The sequence below is a fragment of the Alligator mississippiensis genome, chromosome 1, assembly GCF_030867095.1.
Source record: "Alligator mississippiensis isolate rAllMis1 chromosome 1, rAllMis1, whole genome shotgun sequence".
In the NCBI taxonomy this organism is placed as follows: Eukaryota; Metazoa; Chordata; order Crocodylia; family Alligatoridae; genus Alligator; species Alligator mississippiensis.
The window spans coordinates 3,641,449-3,657,159 of NC_081824.1; the positions used below are offsets into that span (position 1 = coordinate 3,641,449).

The 15,711-nt window shown below is 46.9% G+C and overlaps 1 protein-coding gene across 2 annotated transcripts in view; it reads left to right on the forward strand.

The window, feature by feature from the left end:
• Positions 1–15,711, forward strand: part of CIB4 (calcium and integrin binding family member 4) — a 70,527-nt gene that overhangs the window by 49,385 nt on the left and 5,431 nt on the right. For both annotated transcript variants that reach the window (XM_019488937.2, XM_014608866.3), the window contains exon 4: positions 13,383–13,524. In XM_019488937.2, coding sequence (XP_019344482.1) covers positions 13,383–13,524 — 142 coding nt within the window. The remainder of the gene's footprint in view (positions 1–13,382; positions 13,525–15,711) is intronic.

Below are 15,711 nucleotides of genomic sequence, written 5' to 3' on the forward strand. Positions count from 1 at the left end.
AAAGGAAAAGCTCCAGAAATTTCAGGCTTTACAGCCAAGGAACGTGAAGATCCAGAGTACAGGGATAGCCTCAAATATCAGCTGTGGAGACCGAGCATGCCCACACCTCCTCATAATACTGTGAGAAAAGTGGTTGTGCCAAGAAAAAAAGATGTCCTATAGCACTGATAATGAAAACTCAAGCACAGGGGAGGGAGAGCTCTCTGGGCTCCTGCCAGACTCTGTCAGTGAATCATAGATATCATAGAAAAGTGGGGCTGGAAAGGACCTGCAGAGGTCCGTCTACTCCAACACCTGCCTGAAGCAGGATCAGCCCTGTCCAAACCAGCCCAGATAAACCCATAATTGCAGAAATCATAGAAATCATTTAAATCCTGAAGCAGTGAGACTGGAAGGGAGCTGCAGAGGTCACATCTAGTCCAACCCCTGCCTGAGGCAGGACCAGCCTTGTCCAAACCAGCCCAGACAAATACATCATCTAAATTCTTAGAAAAATTACCACCAACTCTGACACAGCACCAGATGTCACACCTGAATCTGGTACAGGGAAAACAAGGGGACCACAGTGGCCAACGTCCTGCTGTTGTAATGGTCATTAATATACATTCAAGTGATCCCAGGTAGAGACCACACTCAGAGGAAGCTCATGCTACATAGGAAGGCAAAAATCCTTCACGTCAACAGGTGGTGACCAGCTTTGTATCACTTTTCTTTCTGCTTCTCCCATCGGTTTAAGCTACGGGTTGTCCTACAGCTAGCTTCTGCACAGCTAGCGCAGGGGTGGCTACATTGCACTGCTGTCTCTCTGGACCGCGTGTAAATGAAAGGGAGAGGCCCAGCAGCCAATTCAGCCTAGAACTAAGGAGCACGGTTTTTAGCAGCTGACACCTGGAACAACTTGCTAGAGGCACAGTGCAGTCTCCATCATTTGCAACACTTTGAGCAAGCCCAACTGGCTGTCTAGTGTCTTCCGCTGTTGTATGAGGCCTGGTTCTCTTCCTGGCATATATTAACCTTTCTCTGCCATTGCAGTGGAAGGACATCAGCTGTGCCTTTGTCTCTGCTGCTTTTTATGTGCAACACGTGGTAGGGCGTTTTCAGTGTTGCTTTCAGACAGTGTTTCTTGGCTGTGAACGGTTGGCATGGACCATCTTTAGGATTTTTTCGTTAAATGGCTGCATGTGGGTGGGAGCAACAGTGCCCCGAGACTGGGAGAGGAGTCTGGGCTTTTTGAGTCCTAGTTTCTCTCTAAAATAAATGCTGCCACTCCAACAGCAACTCAGAAGTGCTAGATGTGACTTCATGGCTGGTGTTCCCCCAGAGATCAGACCAGATGGCAAAAAACCTGAATTTCCACGATGTAGAGTCCTGTTCCCTTGCAATTCAGAGTATTTTAATGCTTTCTTGTTGCGTGGAGAAGGGCTTCATGATTGGGTGACTCTGGTGTATGATATGCATGCATTGCCCCATGTGATTAGCCATATCCCGTCACCTGCCGCCTTCAGCAATCCTTGTCTTCACACACGGTCTCTCCCAGGCTCTAATCATTGTCATGATTTCTCTTTCGCTTGCTTCTCTTTCTCGACTGCATACAGCATCCCCCATGAGGAAGCCTCCTCTGGGTTAGAAAGCATCTCAAATGTTTTCAGTGCTGTACTCTGCACAAACTAGCATTTTGTTTGCTGTTCTTTGCCTGTGACCATGTTCGGAGCAGATGTTTTCAGCGAAGCGTCCACAACAATACACAGGTCTTTTCCCCGAGTGGCTAAATTTAATTTAGAACCCATTAATGGGTACGATGCATTCATATTATTTCTTACAGCGCACATTACCTTTTGCAACTTGGCAGTACATCTGCCGGCTCCTGTGAAGTCCTTCTGGAGTGCCTCACCATCTTCTGTAGTCTTAACACATTTAAATTAAATTGCACCATCTGGCAGTGCTGGCCACCTCTCTGCCTCACCCCCACTCCCAGAGCATTTGTAAGCATGGTCTCCCCTTTGACCAACCATCTGGCCAAAATGCAGGGCGGGTTTCTGCCAGGGAAAGAAATCAGTCATTTAAAACAAGTCATGTAAGAGTGATTTTTGTAGTTGTTACTGTCCATAAATTATGAGAGGGGCAAGGATTTCTTAGGGTGATATCCTTGGCTCTCGCATAATTTCTGGACCATTGCAGCTACAATATCACTCTTGCACTACCATAACATGGAGGATAGTGAAAGTTGTTCCCATAAAAGATTGTCATGAAACAAGTGCATTCTCCATGCTATCTTTTCCATTGGCAACTACTGCATACAACACCCTGTCCCTTGAAAATGATGAGGCCCATTGCTAACTTCCCTTCTATAGGATCATAGGAAAGTAGGGCTAGAAGTGACATCTCAAGGTCAACTAGTCCAGCCTTCTGCTCAAGGCAGGATCATGCCTGACTGAACTATCTCAGCCAAGAGTCTGTCCAACTTGCTCTTGAAAATATCCAAGAATGGAGATTCCACAGTTTCTCTAGGTAGCCTTTTCTAATGCCTGACCACACTCAGTCGGAAAGCTTCTCCTAATTTTTCCCTGCTGCATCTTGAGACCATTGCTCCTAGTCCTGTCCCCTGCAGCCACAGAGAAAAGCTCACCTCCACTCTCTCTGTCATTGGCCTTCAGATATTTGAAGACTGTTACCAAATCCACCTCAGCTTTCTCTTCTCTGAACTAAATACCTCTAGTTCATTCAGCCTTTCCTCGTATAAGTTTTGCCTCCCACGCTTCTGATCACTGTTGTTGCCCTGTGCTGGACTCATTCCAAACTGTCCACATCCATCAGGCTGGCTTCTTCCTCCGTCATCTCCTTTTTGTGTGACTTAGCTACGTGACTTCCCAGGAACAGCTGGTAAGGTAATCCATGTAAGTGGTCTGAAATGCCACTTCTGTGACTGAAGTTAGCTGTGTTAGTGCTACTTTCCTGTCTGGTGGCGGCGGTGGATAGGCCTGAAAAGTCCCTTCCGCTGAGATATTCTCTCTGCTCCAGGAACTGAGGGCCAGTCAGGACCACTCTTCCCATTATACCTGTCTTGATGGGAAAACAAGGATAACTGGAGCCCATGGACCACCTCAGTAGAAGCTTCTCTGGTGATCAAAAGGCACCTGCACATCAACAGTGGAAACCCTGGGGATGCTACACCTCAAAGACCACAGTACCAATGAGGGAAGTAACTGGCCTTGCTTTGCTCTGAAATCCCCAGTCTGCCACTCTAGCGAGCTCCGTAGCCGAGAAGCTCCATCTTTTGGCTTCCTCTGAGAATCATACTCACCCTTCCTCCTCCAGACCATTTGCTCCAACAAGCACAGGTCATAGACCCATTTGCAGCCGGTGCATCGGCAATCAGGGAAAGCCCTCAGCCTATGCAGTTTAGCTCTGACCATTGGCTTCTTTTTTCAAGGGCCTGCTCCCTCCATCTGCTGAGCTGTTTCTTGGTTCACTTGCTAGCCTCAAATGTCTTTGGGTCCAAGCTGCCCCTGATGTCAACCCTTTGAGTCCTTGTAGCCCAACAGCATGTTAAACAACACAGCCCCTAATGTACAGAGCCTCACCGAATGCTGCTGCACACCTTGGCCAAGATGAAAACAGGCCATTTATTCTTCCTCTTTGATTCCCGTCACCCCCCTAGTTTCTGATCTAGATGGTACTTGACTCCCATCCCTGAACCATTCAGTTCCTCGGGTGAGAAACTGTGCCAAAGACTTTCATCAGCTGGTTTTCTTTCTTCCTCTATTTTCTAGGTAAAATCAGAGCAATCTAATAGATTAGCAACACACGGTTTTTCCTTGGTAGCAACCCACACACCCCCCTCTCCCCCCCTCCCCTGCCACAGCCTCACAATTGTTTCAGTGCTGTATAATTCTGTTTCTAATGACTATTTCCACTTGTTTACCTGCAGCACAGTTGCCTGGCTTATCATTCTCAGCATCACCCCAGCAGCCCTTTTTTATAGAGATTTCCAACCTTGTAATCCTCTGATACAGTAGCTGATTTTCTTTCTGTCTGGGGCTTATAGGGCTCCATTACCATAGTAACTAAGTACCTTACCATTTGTTAATGAAGTGGAATGAGACTGTATATTTCTTTCTACCTGCCTGCGGTGGCAGGAACAGCTATAGAGCCTTGCTACAGCTTCAGGGGCACGGAGCTTAATTCCAGACTCATGCTAAATGTTGTCCTTGATTGACTTCTGATGAGAGGCTGGGGGAACTGGGATGATTTATTCTGCAACGGGAGATTTGATAGCAACCTTCAACTCGCTGCAGGGGGGTTGCAAAGAGGATGGAGCTGGGCTGGTCTCAGTGGGGGCAGATGACAGAACAAGGAGCAATGGGCTCAAGCTGCAGCAAGGGAAGTTGAGGTTGGATATTAGGAAAAACTTTCCCACTAGGAGGGTGGTGAAGCACTGGAACAGGCTCCCCAGGGAGGTGGTGGAGTCTCCATCCTGGGAGGTTTTGAAGGCTCAGTTTGGCTAGAACGATATAGTTGGGGCTGGTTCGGCTTTGGGCAGGCAGTTGGACTAGATGTGACCTCCTGAGGTCTCTTGCAGGCTTCATTTTCTATGAATGTATGACCCAGCTATAAATGGGCACATGGGGATTCGGTGCCAGCCACCTCACTCCCACATGGGCCACTGGCTACAGAAACCTGTGTGCCTTAACCTTGCTAATCCATGGGCTGCTAGGCTCACATTACCTTTGACTTACTTGACTGGCTCTTGTCATTATGGCTGGTTACCCCACAACACCCTTTTGATGTGGAGAAGTCTTAGGCTGGAGTTGGTGGGGAGTTTTAAACGTTGATGTGTCAATCTTGAGACATCATTGAAATAGATACGGTTCAATGAAATTTTGCTGAATCTGAAGCAGGCTCTGAGGGAGCAGGCTGGGTCTGGGGAGGATGACCCTGCAGCCAGGGACCCATGTAGCAGGGATGCCTCACAGCTGGAGACTCCTGAAGCTCTTGAGACCTGGTGTTTCTGCCCCAGACTGGAAGCACTGGGGAGTCAGTCTTTTGGAGGATCTTACTCCACACCTGGGGGGCCAAACCCAGTTGAGCTGCTCAGTATAATGGCTGTTCTTGTCAGCAGCTCCATTGAGCATCTGTAGTGCTTCAGGGTGCAAGGAAATTAAAACAAAAGGGGTCCAAACCCAATTTAGAAAAACTCATTTTTTTTCTATCTCTGCAGAAAGTAGGGCATGTAGCAGTGGCTGGATATTGCAGCAAAGTGGGTTTAAATTGGATCTCAGGGGGCAAGTGTCTCCATGAGATGCTAAGTGCACAATAACCTAATAACACTGCGCAGTAGTGTGTCACAGCATGAACACTGCTAATATGCTACTGCACAATATTAGTAGTAGTAGTAGCATCACTAAAAAGGCATTCACCAGTGCTACTCCACAGTACCTCTGGTTACTGCACATTTATTTAGTACTTGGTTATACAAGTACTAAATTAAATGTGCAGTAACCACTGTGCATTCATGACTGTGTAGACGTGCCCAGGAAGAACTTCACTGTTAGAGCAGGGAGGCAGTGGGCTAGATGCCTAGGGAAGTTGTGGAGTCCCCATCATTGAACTTTTTTCAAGAAGCTGGATAAGCATAGGTCAAGGGTTATCTAGGAGTAGCTGTGCCTGGGGTGGGCCTTAGAAAAAACGTAGTTGAAAGCCTGGGAGATCCCCATGCACACATCACTCGATGGTAATGAGAAGAGCTCTGCAGCCCGGAGCAGGTGGGAATTGGAGAGGACTATGTGTTGCAGGAGAGTTACACAGAGCTTCACCACTGGCTTGGTTATGAAAGGAGGTGGAAGGAGCTGAGATAAGTTTATGAAGTGGAAAGGGTGTTAGAAGAGGGCTTTCCCATCAAGGGATGTGATATGTGGAGCTCTGCATGCTGTTCCTAGGTAGCAGAGCAGAGTGGAGGGTGTTGCATGATTCCCAAGATCCTGGGCTTTGCTGTTTGCCACATGGGGCCAGGAAGGATTTTTTTTCCCATTCCTGTTGCCACACGTGTCAAGAGTTTTCTTCATCTTCCTCAGCAGCATTGGGTGTTGGCCGCGGCCAGGCTGGGGATGAAGATTGGGCTGTGCCAATGCTCCTGCTGGGATTCAAACCTGGAGGGTCCTGGCTAGAGGGTCTTGCCCCTGCGCTCAGGGTCAGACTGATGCTGCACTTGGGGTCAGGAAGGATTTTTACCGCATGGCCGGATAAGCATGGGCTGTGGAGGCTTTGCCTTCCTATGTCATGGCATGTGGCCCTTTTCCTGGGGTCTCTCAAGTGTATTTTAACAAACTTCTTCCTGTCCATGCAATGACAGGGCATTGAGAGTGCCTTGTCTCTCTGTTTTACCTGGCAAGTAAGAGGGCCTTTGTAATGCTTGCTGGCTGTGCGAGAGGGGTGCTTGCAATGTTTTAAAGAGCAGGTCAGATGGACTCTTGCCTAAGATGGTTCAGAGAGGGATGGACCTGTCTTGAGCAGGTGATTGGACTAGATGTGACCTCTTAAGGGCCCTGCCAACAAGACTCTTCTATGAGTCTATAAATGAAAATCCCAGGCCTATGGCAGCCCACATTACATGTACTTTACCAATGGATTTGAGGTACAATGCAGCAGGTGGTCACAGGGAAAGTACTGCAGCCAGGGGTGGAGGGAGTATCCACACGCTTCATCAATGGAGCAGGCTTATATAAAGTTTTCCAGACTGGATTCAGGGCAGTAACGTGCTTAGCATATGAGGGCTCCTGTCTCTCTTCTCACCTCTGTGTCACAGACATTTCCCAGTACCTGGCATGATCCAGATCTCTTTTTAACACAGAACGGCTATATATGTATGTAGTGTCACATGTGGGGGGGTCCTTTCTCATTTCCCAACTCTACCAACCATGTAAAGATTCTTATTTTAATGCATTCTCAATACAAGTTCTACATCTCTGGGATGCCACTGTGGGAATGAAGACCCTCAGCCAACAGGAAGTGACAGGACTGTGGCCAGGACTGGAAACAACATTGACTTCTTTTTTAAATTTTTTAAAAATTTCCTCTTGGTTAAGAGTTGCAGACCTTGGCTCCCTAATCAGTGTTCAGATGCCGTTTTGTCTGGGGAAGGATCTCCTTGCAGGAGAAGGCTGCCATCTGGAGGCAAACAGAGGCTGACCTGGTGGCAAAGTCTAAGGATCCTTTCTGCTCATTGCAAATGTTGATGTCCTTAGAATCAGAGAATCCTAGAAAATTCAGGTTGAAGGGACCTCAGGAGGTCACATCTAGTTCCACTCCCTGCTCAAAGCAGGACCAGCCCCAACTACATCATCCCAGCGAAGGCTTTGTCTAGCCAGGTCTTCAAAACCTGCAAGGATGGAGAGTTCATAACCTCTCTGGGGAGTCTGTTCCAGTGCTTCACCACCCTCCTCAACTTCCCTTGCTGCAACTTGAGCCCATTGGTCCATGTCCTGTCATCTACCCCCACTGAGAGCAGTCCAGTTCCATCCTCTTTGCAGCCCCCCTGCAGGGAGTTGAAGCCTGCTATTCAATCTCCTCTCAGGCTTCTCTTCTGCAGACTCAGTCAGCCCATTGCCCTCAGCCTCTCCTCACCAGTCCTGTCCCCCAGCCCCACAGCCATTTTTACTGCCCTCCACTGGACTCTCTCCAACTTGTCCACAACCTTTCTGTAGTGGGGGCCCACAACTGGACACAGGACTCCAGATGTGGCCTACCCAGTGCAGAATAGATGGGAAGAATCACTACCCTTGATCTGCTGGCAACACTTCTCCTAATACAGCCAATGTTCTGTTCTTTTCTTGCTCTTTTCCCGTATGGAATGTGTTTCCATGATTCAACCAACTCTGCTTGTCAGGCTGGAGCATTCATTAGGGACATTCATGGGGTTACAGTCGGCCATAAGCTGTAGAAAAGCTAGCATTCTCATTGCAAAAAAAGCCAAGTAGCAAATTTGGCTGTATTCATGGGAGAGTCACTGGCAGGCAACTCATGGGAAGGAATTTTTCTGCTCATTCAGCACCAGGGAAGTCTCTCCTGGAGCCCTGTGTCCATTTTTAGGCCTTGCACTTCAAGAAAGAAGTGGAAAAAATTGGAAGAGTCCAACAGAGAGCAACAACGGGTGAAGATGAATATGTGCCCACCATTGACATGGATCTTGTGAGGGAGCATCTTCAGAGGCTGAACCCCCCTAAATCAGCTGGTCTGGATGGGCTACACCCAAGAGTGTTAAAGGAACTGGCAGACATTATAGTGCAGACACTGGCGAGGATATCTGAGAATTCGTGGCACTCAGGTGGAGTACCTGAAGATTGGAAGGGGGACAATGTAGTGCCCATCTGCAAGAAAGGGAAGAAATAAGACCCAGGAAACTATAGGCCAATCAGTTTGACCTCAATCCCTGGAAAGATCTTGAAAAAAATTATCAAAGAAACCATTCTTGACAAGCTAACAGAAGGCAACATCCTGAGGGATAGCAGGTAGGTTTTTTGCAGGTAGGTCTTGCTTGACCAATCTCATCTCCTTCTATGACCAGATGGCATATCACCTGGACAAAAGGGAAGAGGTTGATGTCATATATTTGGACTTTAAAAAAGCCTTTGACCTGGTGTCCCACGATGTCCTCATGGAAAAATTGGGCAACTGCGGCCTCGACTACACCACAGTCTGATGGCTGGGGGACTGGATCCGAGGTTGGACCCGGAGAGTGGAAGTCAATGGAAGTGAATCATTACAGTGCTCCATGACCAGTGGTGTCCCACAAGGCTCTGTTCTCAGACCTGTACTCTTTAATGTCTTCATAAACAACCTGGAGTCTGGTGTCAGAAGTAGACTGGCTAAGTTCGCTGATGACACTAAACTTTGGGAAAGAGTATCAACACTTGAGGATAGGCTGGTGATCCAGGTCGACCTCAATAGGCTTGCAAGGTGGGCGGATAAAAACCTGATGGCATTCAATATGGAGAAATGCAAGGTGCTCCACCTCGGAGGGAAAAAACCCTGCATCAGATTTATAGGCTCAGCAGTGCTGCACTTGCTAGCACCACAACCAAAGGGGACTTGGGGGTCATGACTGACCACAAGATGACTATAAACCACCAATGTGATACTACAGGTGGCAAAGGGGACATGGAGGGTGAGTCTCTGGGGCCTGATTGGTGAGGAAAGGGAATCCCAAGTCCTCCAATCATCTTTTACCCCTTCAAAACCCCTGGACCAAATCATTACCAGATTGGTGAGGAAAGGGAATCCCAAGTCCTCCAATCATCTTTTCGACTTTCAAAACCCCTGGGCTAGGTCATTGCCAGTTAGCCTGTCACAATCACGTGTGAAAATATATGTTAACTTGTTTTATCGAGGTACGTTTTGATTTATTGTGGCAAGTTAGATCACCTCCCACACGATTTAGTTTTACCGTGGCCAATTCTTCCACCATGTTTCATTTTATTGGGAAACTTTCATTACATGTACAGGCAATCCTCGACTTACAATGTTTCGAGTTACAACGTTTTGCGCTTACAATGTTTATAAATTGATGCCCTGTTTCAACTTTTGATGTCAGTTTCGACTTACAACGCTTGATCCGATGCGACACCACGCCAGCGAATAAGTTCCCTGTGTTGCTCATCTCCCTGGAGAATATCTGTCCAGACTTGCTTGGACACTTTCTTTAAGAAAGCAGACAAGACTCCAGAAAAACTTGCAGGCAAGACTCCTGAGAAGACTGCAGCCAAGAGCCCTTCAAAAAGTCCAGCCAAGATCCCTGCAAAAAGTCCAGCAAAGTCATCTCAGAGAAGTCCTTCCAAATCAATATGATTGCTATTTATCATATAAATATAAATGTAGCTATATTACTCATCTATAATTGATCAAGTACAAAATTCTGAGGTATTTTTGGTGAAAACAGGGTATCAGGCCTTGGTTCAGGAACCAATCCCTGATTTATAACATTCCTTCTTATAAGAAAATTGGTTCCGAGTTACAATGTTTCAACTTAAGACACGGTTTTGGGGAACCAATTGTGTCGTAAGTCTGAGGATTGCCTGTATTCTCGCACACGGCTAGAATCGCCATTTTCCCAGTTCTGCCCTCTAGGGTTTTTTACTGATAATAACACATTAACCAATTATGAGCGTTAAACGCATTACACGTGAAATAGTAACAGGGATCATCGTGGTACATTGCGAGAGGGAAATAAACCCAGAGAATATCTTTAGGTAGAAAAAGCCAACCATTGTATACAAGTGCCAGATGTGACCCCCTGAGGTCCCTCCTAACTCTCGTATTCTATGATCCTATGAGTGTTATCACTCATTCAGCCCAGAAGAAGTCATCTGCAGGCTTCCTTAGAAGGCAGCACTCTCGCTGATGGTGAGGAGCGGGTGAACTCCCCTTTAGGCTCTCTTTATTCCCACCCACCATTGGTCCGAGCTATGGAAATCCTTCAGCCAGCCTGCCTAGGGTGGCAGATCCCTATGAAATCAATGAGCTTTGTGAGACATGTGAATGTGCTGCATCTGCATGTGTGAATCTGAAATTACTTTCAGTTACTTTCTGTTGAATCTGCTAATGCCAATGCATATATGGTTTTACCTCAAGTTTACAATCGATTCTGCGCTGATCATGCTTTCCTGTGCTTGTGGCTGGAGTAATTTATTTATGAGGCCCTGGGACAAACAGAACAAGCTTCCTGAATGGTAGATGCCAAGTGAAAAACAGAGACTTGGGTGTGTTTGATTGACTATGGAAGAAACCGGGGATTCTAGTAACGGATCTGGAATGGACATTGATAAGACCTTGGTACAAGTCTAGTTTTTAACCAGCTGCTCAGAAGTGCTCAGCTGAGCTGAGCTGGCTGGAAAATCTGGCTGCTGCTTTTTCTGTACTTGTCTCCCTAGAGGAATGATGGAGAGAGACCCTGGCCAAATATTCTGTTCACAAGGCCTTGGAATTGCTGAAATTTCAAACAATGACCTGCTCCATCCAGCTAGGGACAGGAGTCAGGGACCCTAAAATATCAGAACAAATGAAAGACTTTGCTTCTCTTATGAGAAAACTTACCCAGGCATGTCAGCATTTGTAGGGTAGAGCCTACTGGGCACATCTATACATGTGCTTTAATGTGCGATAGCATATTTTAATGTGCATTTAGTGTCACAAAAAAAAATATGCTTTTGCTAATGCACATTAAAATAGGCTAATATGCCTTTTCCTGGTACCTCACAATGGAGGTACTAAATTTAATGCACATTACCAAAGGCACATGAATGAACATGTAGATGTACCTCCAGTGTGTTAACAAGCCCTGCTTGGGTCTTATCGGTGCCCCTTTTCCACTCATTTGCATCTGTCTCCTGTCATAAAACATTTTGGTGGCATTGGATTTGCCTTTTTTGCCATTTGACCCTCAGCCAGGAGAGTGGGTTGAATGATTTGTAGTGCCACAATCAGAGTGTGCTATGGTTATAGCATGCTCTTTCCATTTTAATGAGCAGTTGTAGCTGCAGCAGATGGAAGTAAACCAGTCCCAAACCTTCTATTTTTATCTTTATTTTGATTAGGGAATAGATGATTATTGCAGTAAAACATGTGTGTGCTTCTATTTATAGAACTAGTCCTTAACACTCTGAAAGACAAGCAGTTATCCCCTCTCTAGATGGTGCTAGAACATCATTTGTGCCTCGGACTTCCTTCACTTCACCCTAAAACAGTGGTTTGCAACATTTTTAGATTCAAGGCACCTGTCCATAGAATGAAGCATCCCTCATTAGACTCAAGGCCCCCTTGGAAAATGCCAGCTATGACCTTTCACTCATTTCTTGATTACAAAAAAGTACTAAAACAACTCTTTCTGGTCCAGCTCAGAAAGGCCACAACAGCTCAGGGCGTTTCTGACCCTGTGGATTTGTACTTGAAATCTTGGGCTTTATCTCATGACCATGTGTAGGTGTTTGCACACCTAATAGTGCTAATGCTGTCTGGCTCCCTATGGCACCCTTAAAATGATTTCATAGCACCCCAGGGCACTGCATGACTCTGGCTGAGAATCATGGCTCAAAAAGAACTGCTCGACCTGTTTATCTGCCACCCTTTATGCCAAAATGATGAATCAGGACCCCCCAAGCCCATGAGAGGGGCTTAAAAAGAATATATTTTAGATGAACTTTGTCATTTTCTTTCGGCAATGCTGAAGTCATATTCTGAACCTACTCTCTACAAACCCTCAGCTGAAGAAATGTCCTTTTTTCTTTTAAACAAAAGCTGCAGTTAACACAGGACTTGAGGTGCTGGGAGCCTGGAAATGATAAACTATCACAAGCCTTGTGACAAAGGTGCAAGTGGTGCCAAATTCTTGGAATTATTTTTAGAGCTTTTTTTTTATAGGAACAATCATTTTTCAGATCCTTGGTATTACCACTGTAGGATGAAACCCAGCCTTGGGACCAGCTGATCCCCAGGAGGCTGAGAACTCTAAAGAAGAACTGGGAACTTCATTTAAATTTCATGTTTTCCTGTTGTTGTTAATCACAGAAAATTCAGGTTGGAAAGGACCTCAGGAGGTCACATCTAGTCCAAGCCCCTGCTCAAAGCAGGACCAGCCCCAGATACATCATCCCAGCCAAGGCTTTGTTTAGCCAGGGCTTCAAAACCTGCAAGGATGGAGAATCCACCACCTCACTAGGTAATGCATTCCAGTGCTTCACCACCTTCCTGGTGAGAGAGTTTTTCCTTATAACCAACCTCAACTTCCCTTGCTGCAGCTTGAGCCCATTGCTCCTTGTCCTGTATCTGCCCCCACTGAGACCAGCCCAGCTCCATCCTCTTTGCAGCCACCTGCAGGGAGGTGAAGGCTGCTATTCGATCCCTCTTGGACTTCTCTTCTGCAGACTAAATCAGCCCAGTTCCCTCAGCCTTTCCTCACCAGTCCTGTCCCCCAGCCCACAACCATTTTCGTGGCCCTCCACTGGACTCTCTCCAACTTGTCCACAACCTTTCACAAAAGAGGGGAAGAATCACTTCCTTCATTCTGCTGGCAATGCTCCTGCCAGTGCAGCCCAGGATGCCGTTAGCCTTCTTGGCAACCAGGACACACTACTGGCTCCTGTTCAGCTTTTTGTCCCCTGTCCCCCCCAGGTCCTTTTCTGCAGAGCTGCTGCCCAGCCAGTCACCCCCAGCCTACACCGGTGCAGGGGATTGTTCCCTCCTAAGTGCAGGACTTTGCACTTTTCCTTGTTGAACCTCATGAGATATTTTTTTTAGCCCAGTCTTCCAATTTGTCTAATGATGACGATTCTGTTGGTATATTGTCTATAATGTAAGCAGGGTTTATTTAATCAACCCCCTCTTTTCCCCTCCAGGTAAATCCCTTTCGGGACAGAATTTGCAAAGTATTCTCCTGTGACGGCACCTTTTCCTTTGAAGATGTTCTAGGAATGGCCTCCATCTTTAGCGACAGAGCTTCTCCCCGTCTCAAGGCTGAATATGCCTTCTACATTTACGGTGAGACCACCCACACCCTCGGCTCTAGGACATTATAAGTCAGCAGGGAGAGACCACGGAGCCTGCCCCAGTGTGCATGGGAAGGGGAGGGTCTTACCAAGCTGGCACTGGGCAAATGAACGTTCTTTGATATGTGTTTCTTTATAATCTATGTGTGTGAAGTCTACAACAGATTCACTCTACACGTTGGGAAAATAGGCCATGCTTGTCCAATGTGAGGAGCTATTCAGGAGCCTGAATGGAGGCATGTGAAAGAGTTTTCAGAAAGTTCTAAGTCTTTGTGTGTCAGAGATCTTATGCAGGCAGGCAGCGTGACTAGTCCCTTCCAAAAATCTCAGCCTACATGAATAAACATTGAGGTAGAATATGAACGATACAGCTCCACCAATCCCTAGCCTTCCAGTATCACAAGCCAGGCCCTCCAAATCAAGGGAGTAGCTTAAAAATCATGAGATTTTAAGAAGTCATAAATGTGAGGTTCAAACCTTCTGTCTTTAAACCCTCTGGGTCTCCATTTTCCAGGTTTTCTCTCCAGATGGGATGGGCAAAAATGTTCCTTTTTGGTTTTGGTAATGAAATCAGAGACTTGTGATTTTCATGTGACTCCTAGAGCTAGGACCTTTAAAACCAGTGGGCAGTGGTGTCCCACAGGGCTCGGTCCTTGGACCGATACTCTTTAATGTCTTCATCAGTGACTTGAACAAGGGAGTCAAATGTACTCTGTCCAAGTTTGCAGATGACACAAAGCTATGGGGAGAAGTGGACACTCCGGAGGGCAGGGAACAGCTGCAAGCAGACCTGGACAGGTTGGACAAGTGGGCAGAAAACAACAGGATGCAGTTCAACAAGGAGAAATGCAAAGTGCTGCACCTAGGGAGGAAAAATATCCAGCACACCTACAGCCTAGGGAATGACCTGCTGGGTGGCACAGAGGTGGAAAGGGATCTTGGAGTCCTAGTGGACTCCAAGATGAACATGAGCCGGCAGTGTGACGAAGCCATCAGAAAAGCCAGTGGCACTTTATCGTGCATCAGCAGATGCATGACCAATAGGTCCAGGGAGGTGATACTTCCCCTCTATAGGGCGTTGGTCAGACCGCAGTTGGAGTACTGCGTGCAATTCTGGGCGCCGCACTTCAAGAGGGATGTGGATAACCTGGAGAGGGTCCAGAGAAGGGAAACTCATATGGTCAAGGGCCTGCAGACCAAGCCCTACGAGGAGAGACTAGAGAAACTGGACCTTTTCAGCCTCCGCAAGAGAAGGTTGAGAGGCGACCTTGTGGCTGCCTATAAGTTCATCACGGGGGCACAGAAGGGAATTGGTGAAGTTTTATTCACCAAGGCACCCCCGGGGGTTACAAGAAACAATGGTCACAAGCTAGCAGAGAGCAGATTTAGATTGGACATTAGAAAGAACTTCTTCACAGTTCGAGTGGCCAAGGTCTGGAACGGGCTCCCAAGGGAGGTGGTGCTCTCCCCTACCCTGGAGGTCTTCAAGAGGAGGTTAGATGAGTATCTAGCTGGGGTCATCTAGACCCAGCACTCTTTCCTGCTTATGCAGGGGGTCGGACTCGATGATCTATTGAGGTCCCTTCCGACCCTAACATCTATGAATCTATGAAGAAGGACAAAACAGTGCCTCACATATTAGTCGTCTCCACTGCAGTCATGGTAATGTGTGAAAGGGGTCTGGCCCCTGTTTCTGCTTCAGCTCCCTTGGCTCTCACCTCAGCACTCAACCCCGACCTGGCTTCTCACCTCCGATCATTGCACTGATCCTGTTGGACAAGCACATGACTTATCACCTAAACTGTGCCATGCCATTGCTATGCATGATTGCTGGATTAAGATGGAAGTGTACGAAAGGCTTTTAAGTTAGCAAGGTGAAGCGAATTCAAGGGGTACCCCTTGTGTTTGAAGGCAACTTCTTTCTTCCTGCCTACACATCCAGGGTTCAAAAAACCCACTGCACTGCCTGGCAGTATTCTTATTACTGTCCATTAACACCTCATTTCTTTATCCAGCTCAAGAGATTCTGATTATACTTCTTTTTCTAGCTGGGTCAACAGCTGAGAGAGGTTAAAACCCAGTCATTGGTCTTCCATTGCATTTCCAAAGCAACTCCATTGATATACTGATGGTTTTTGATGGACTGAAGCATTCAAAACTGGTGTATTAGTCTCTCTTC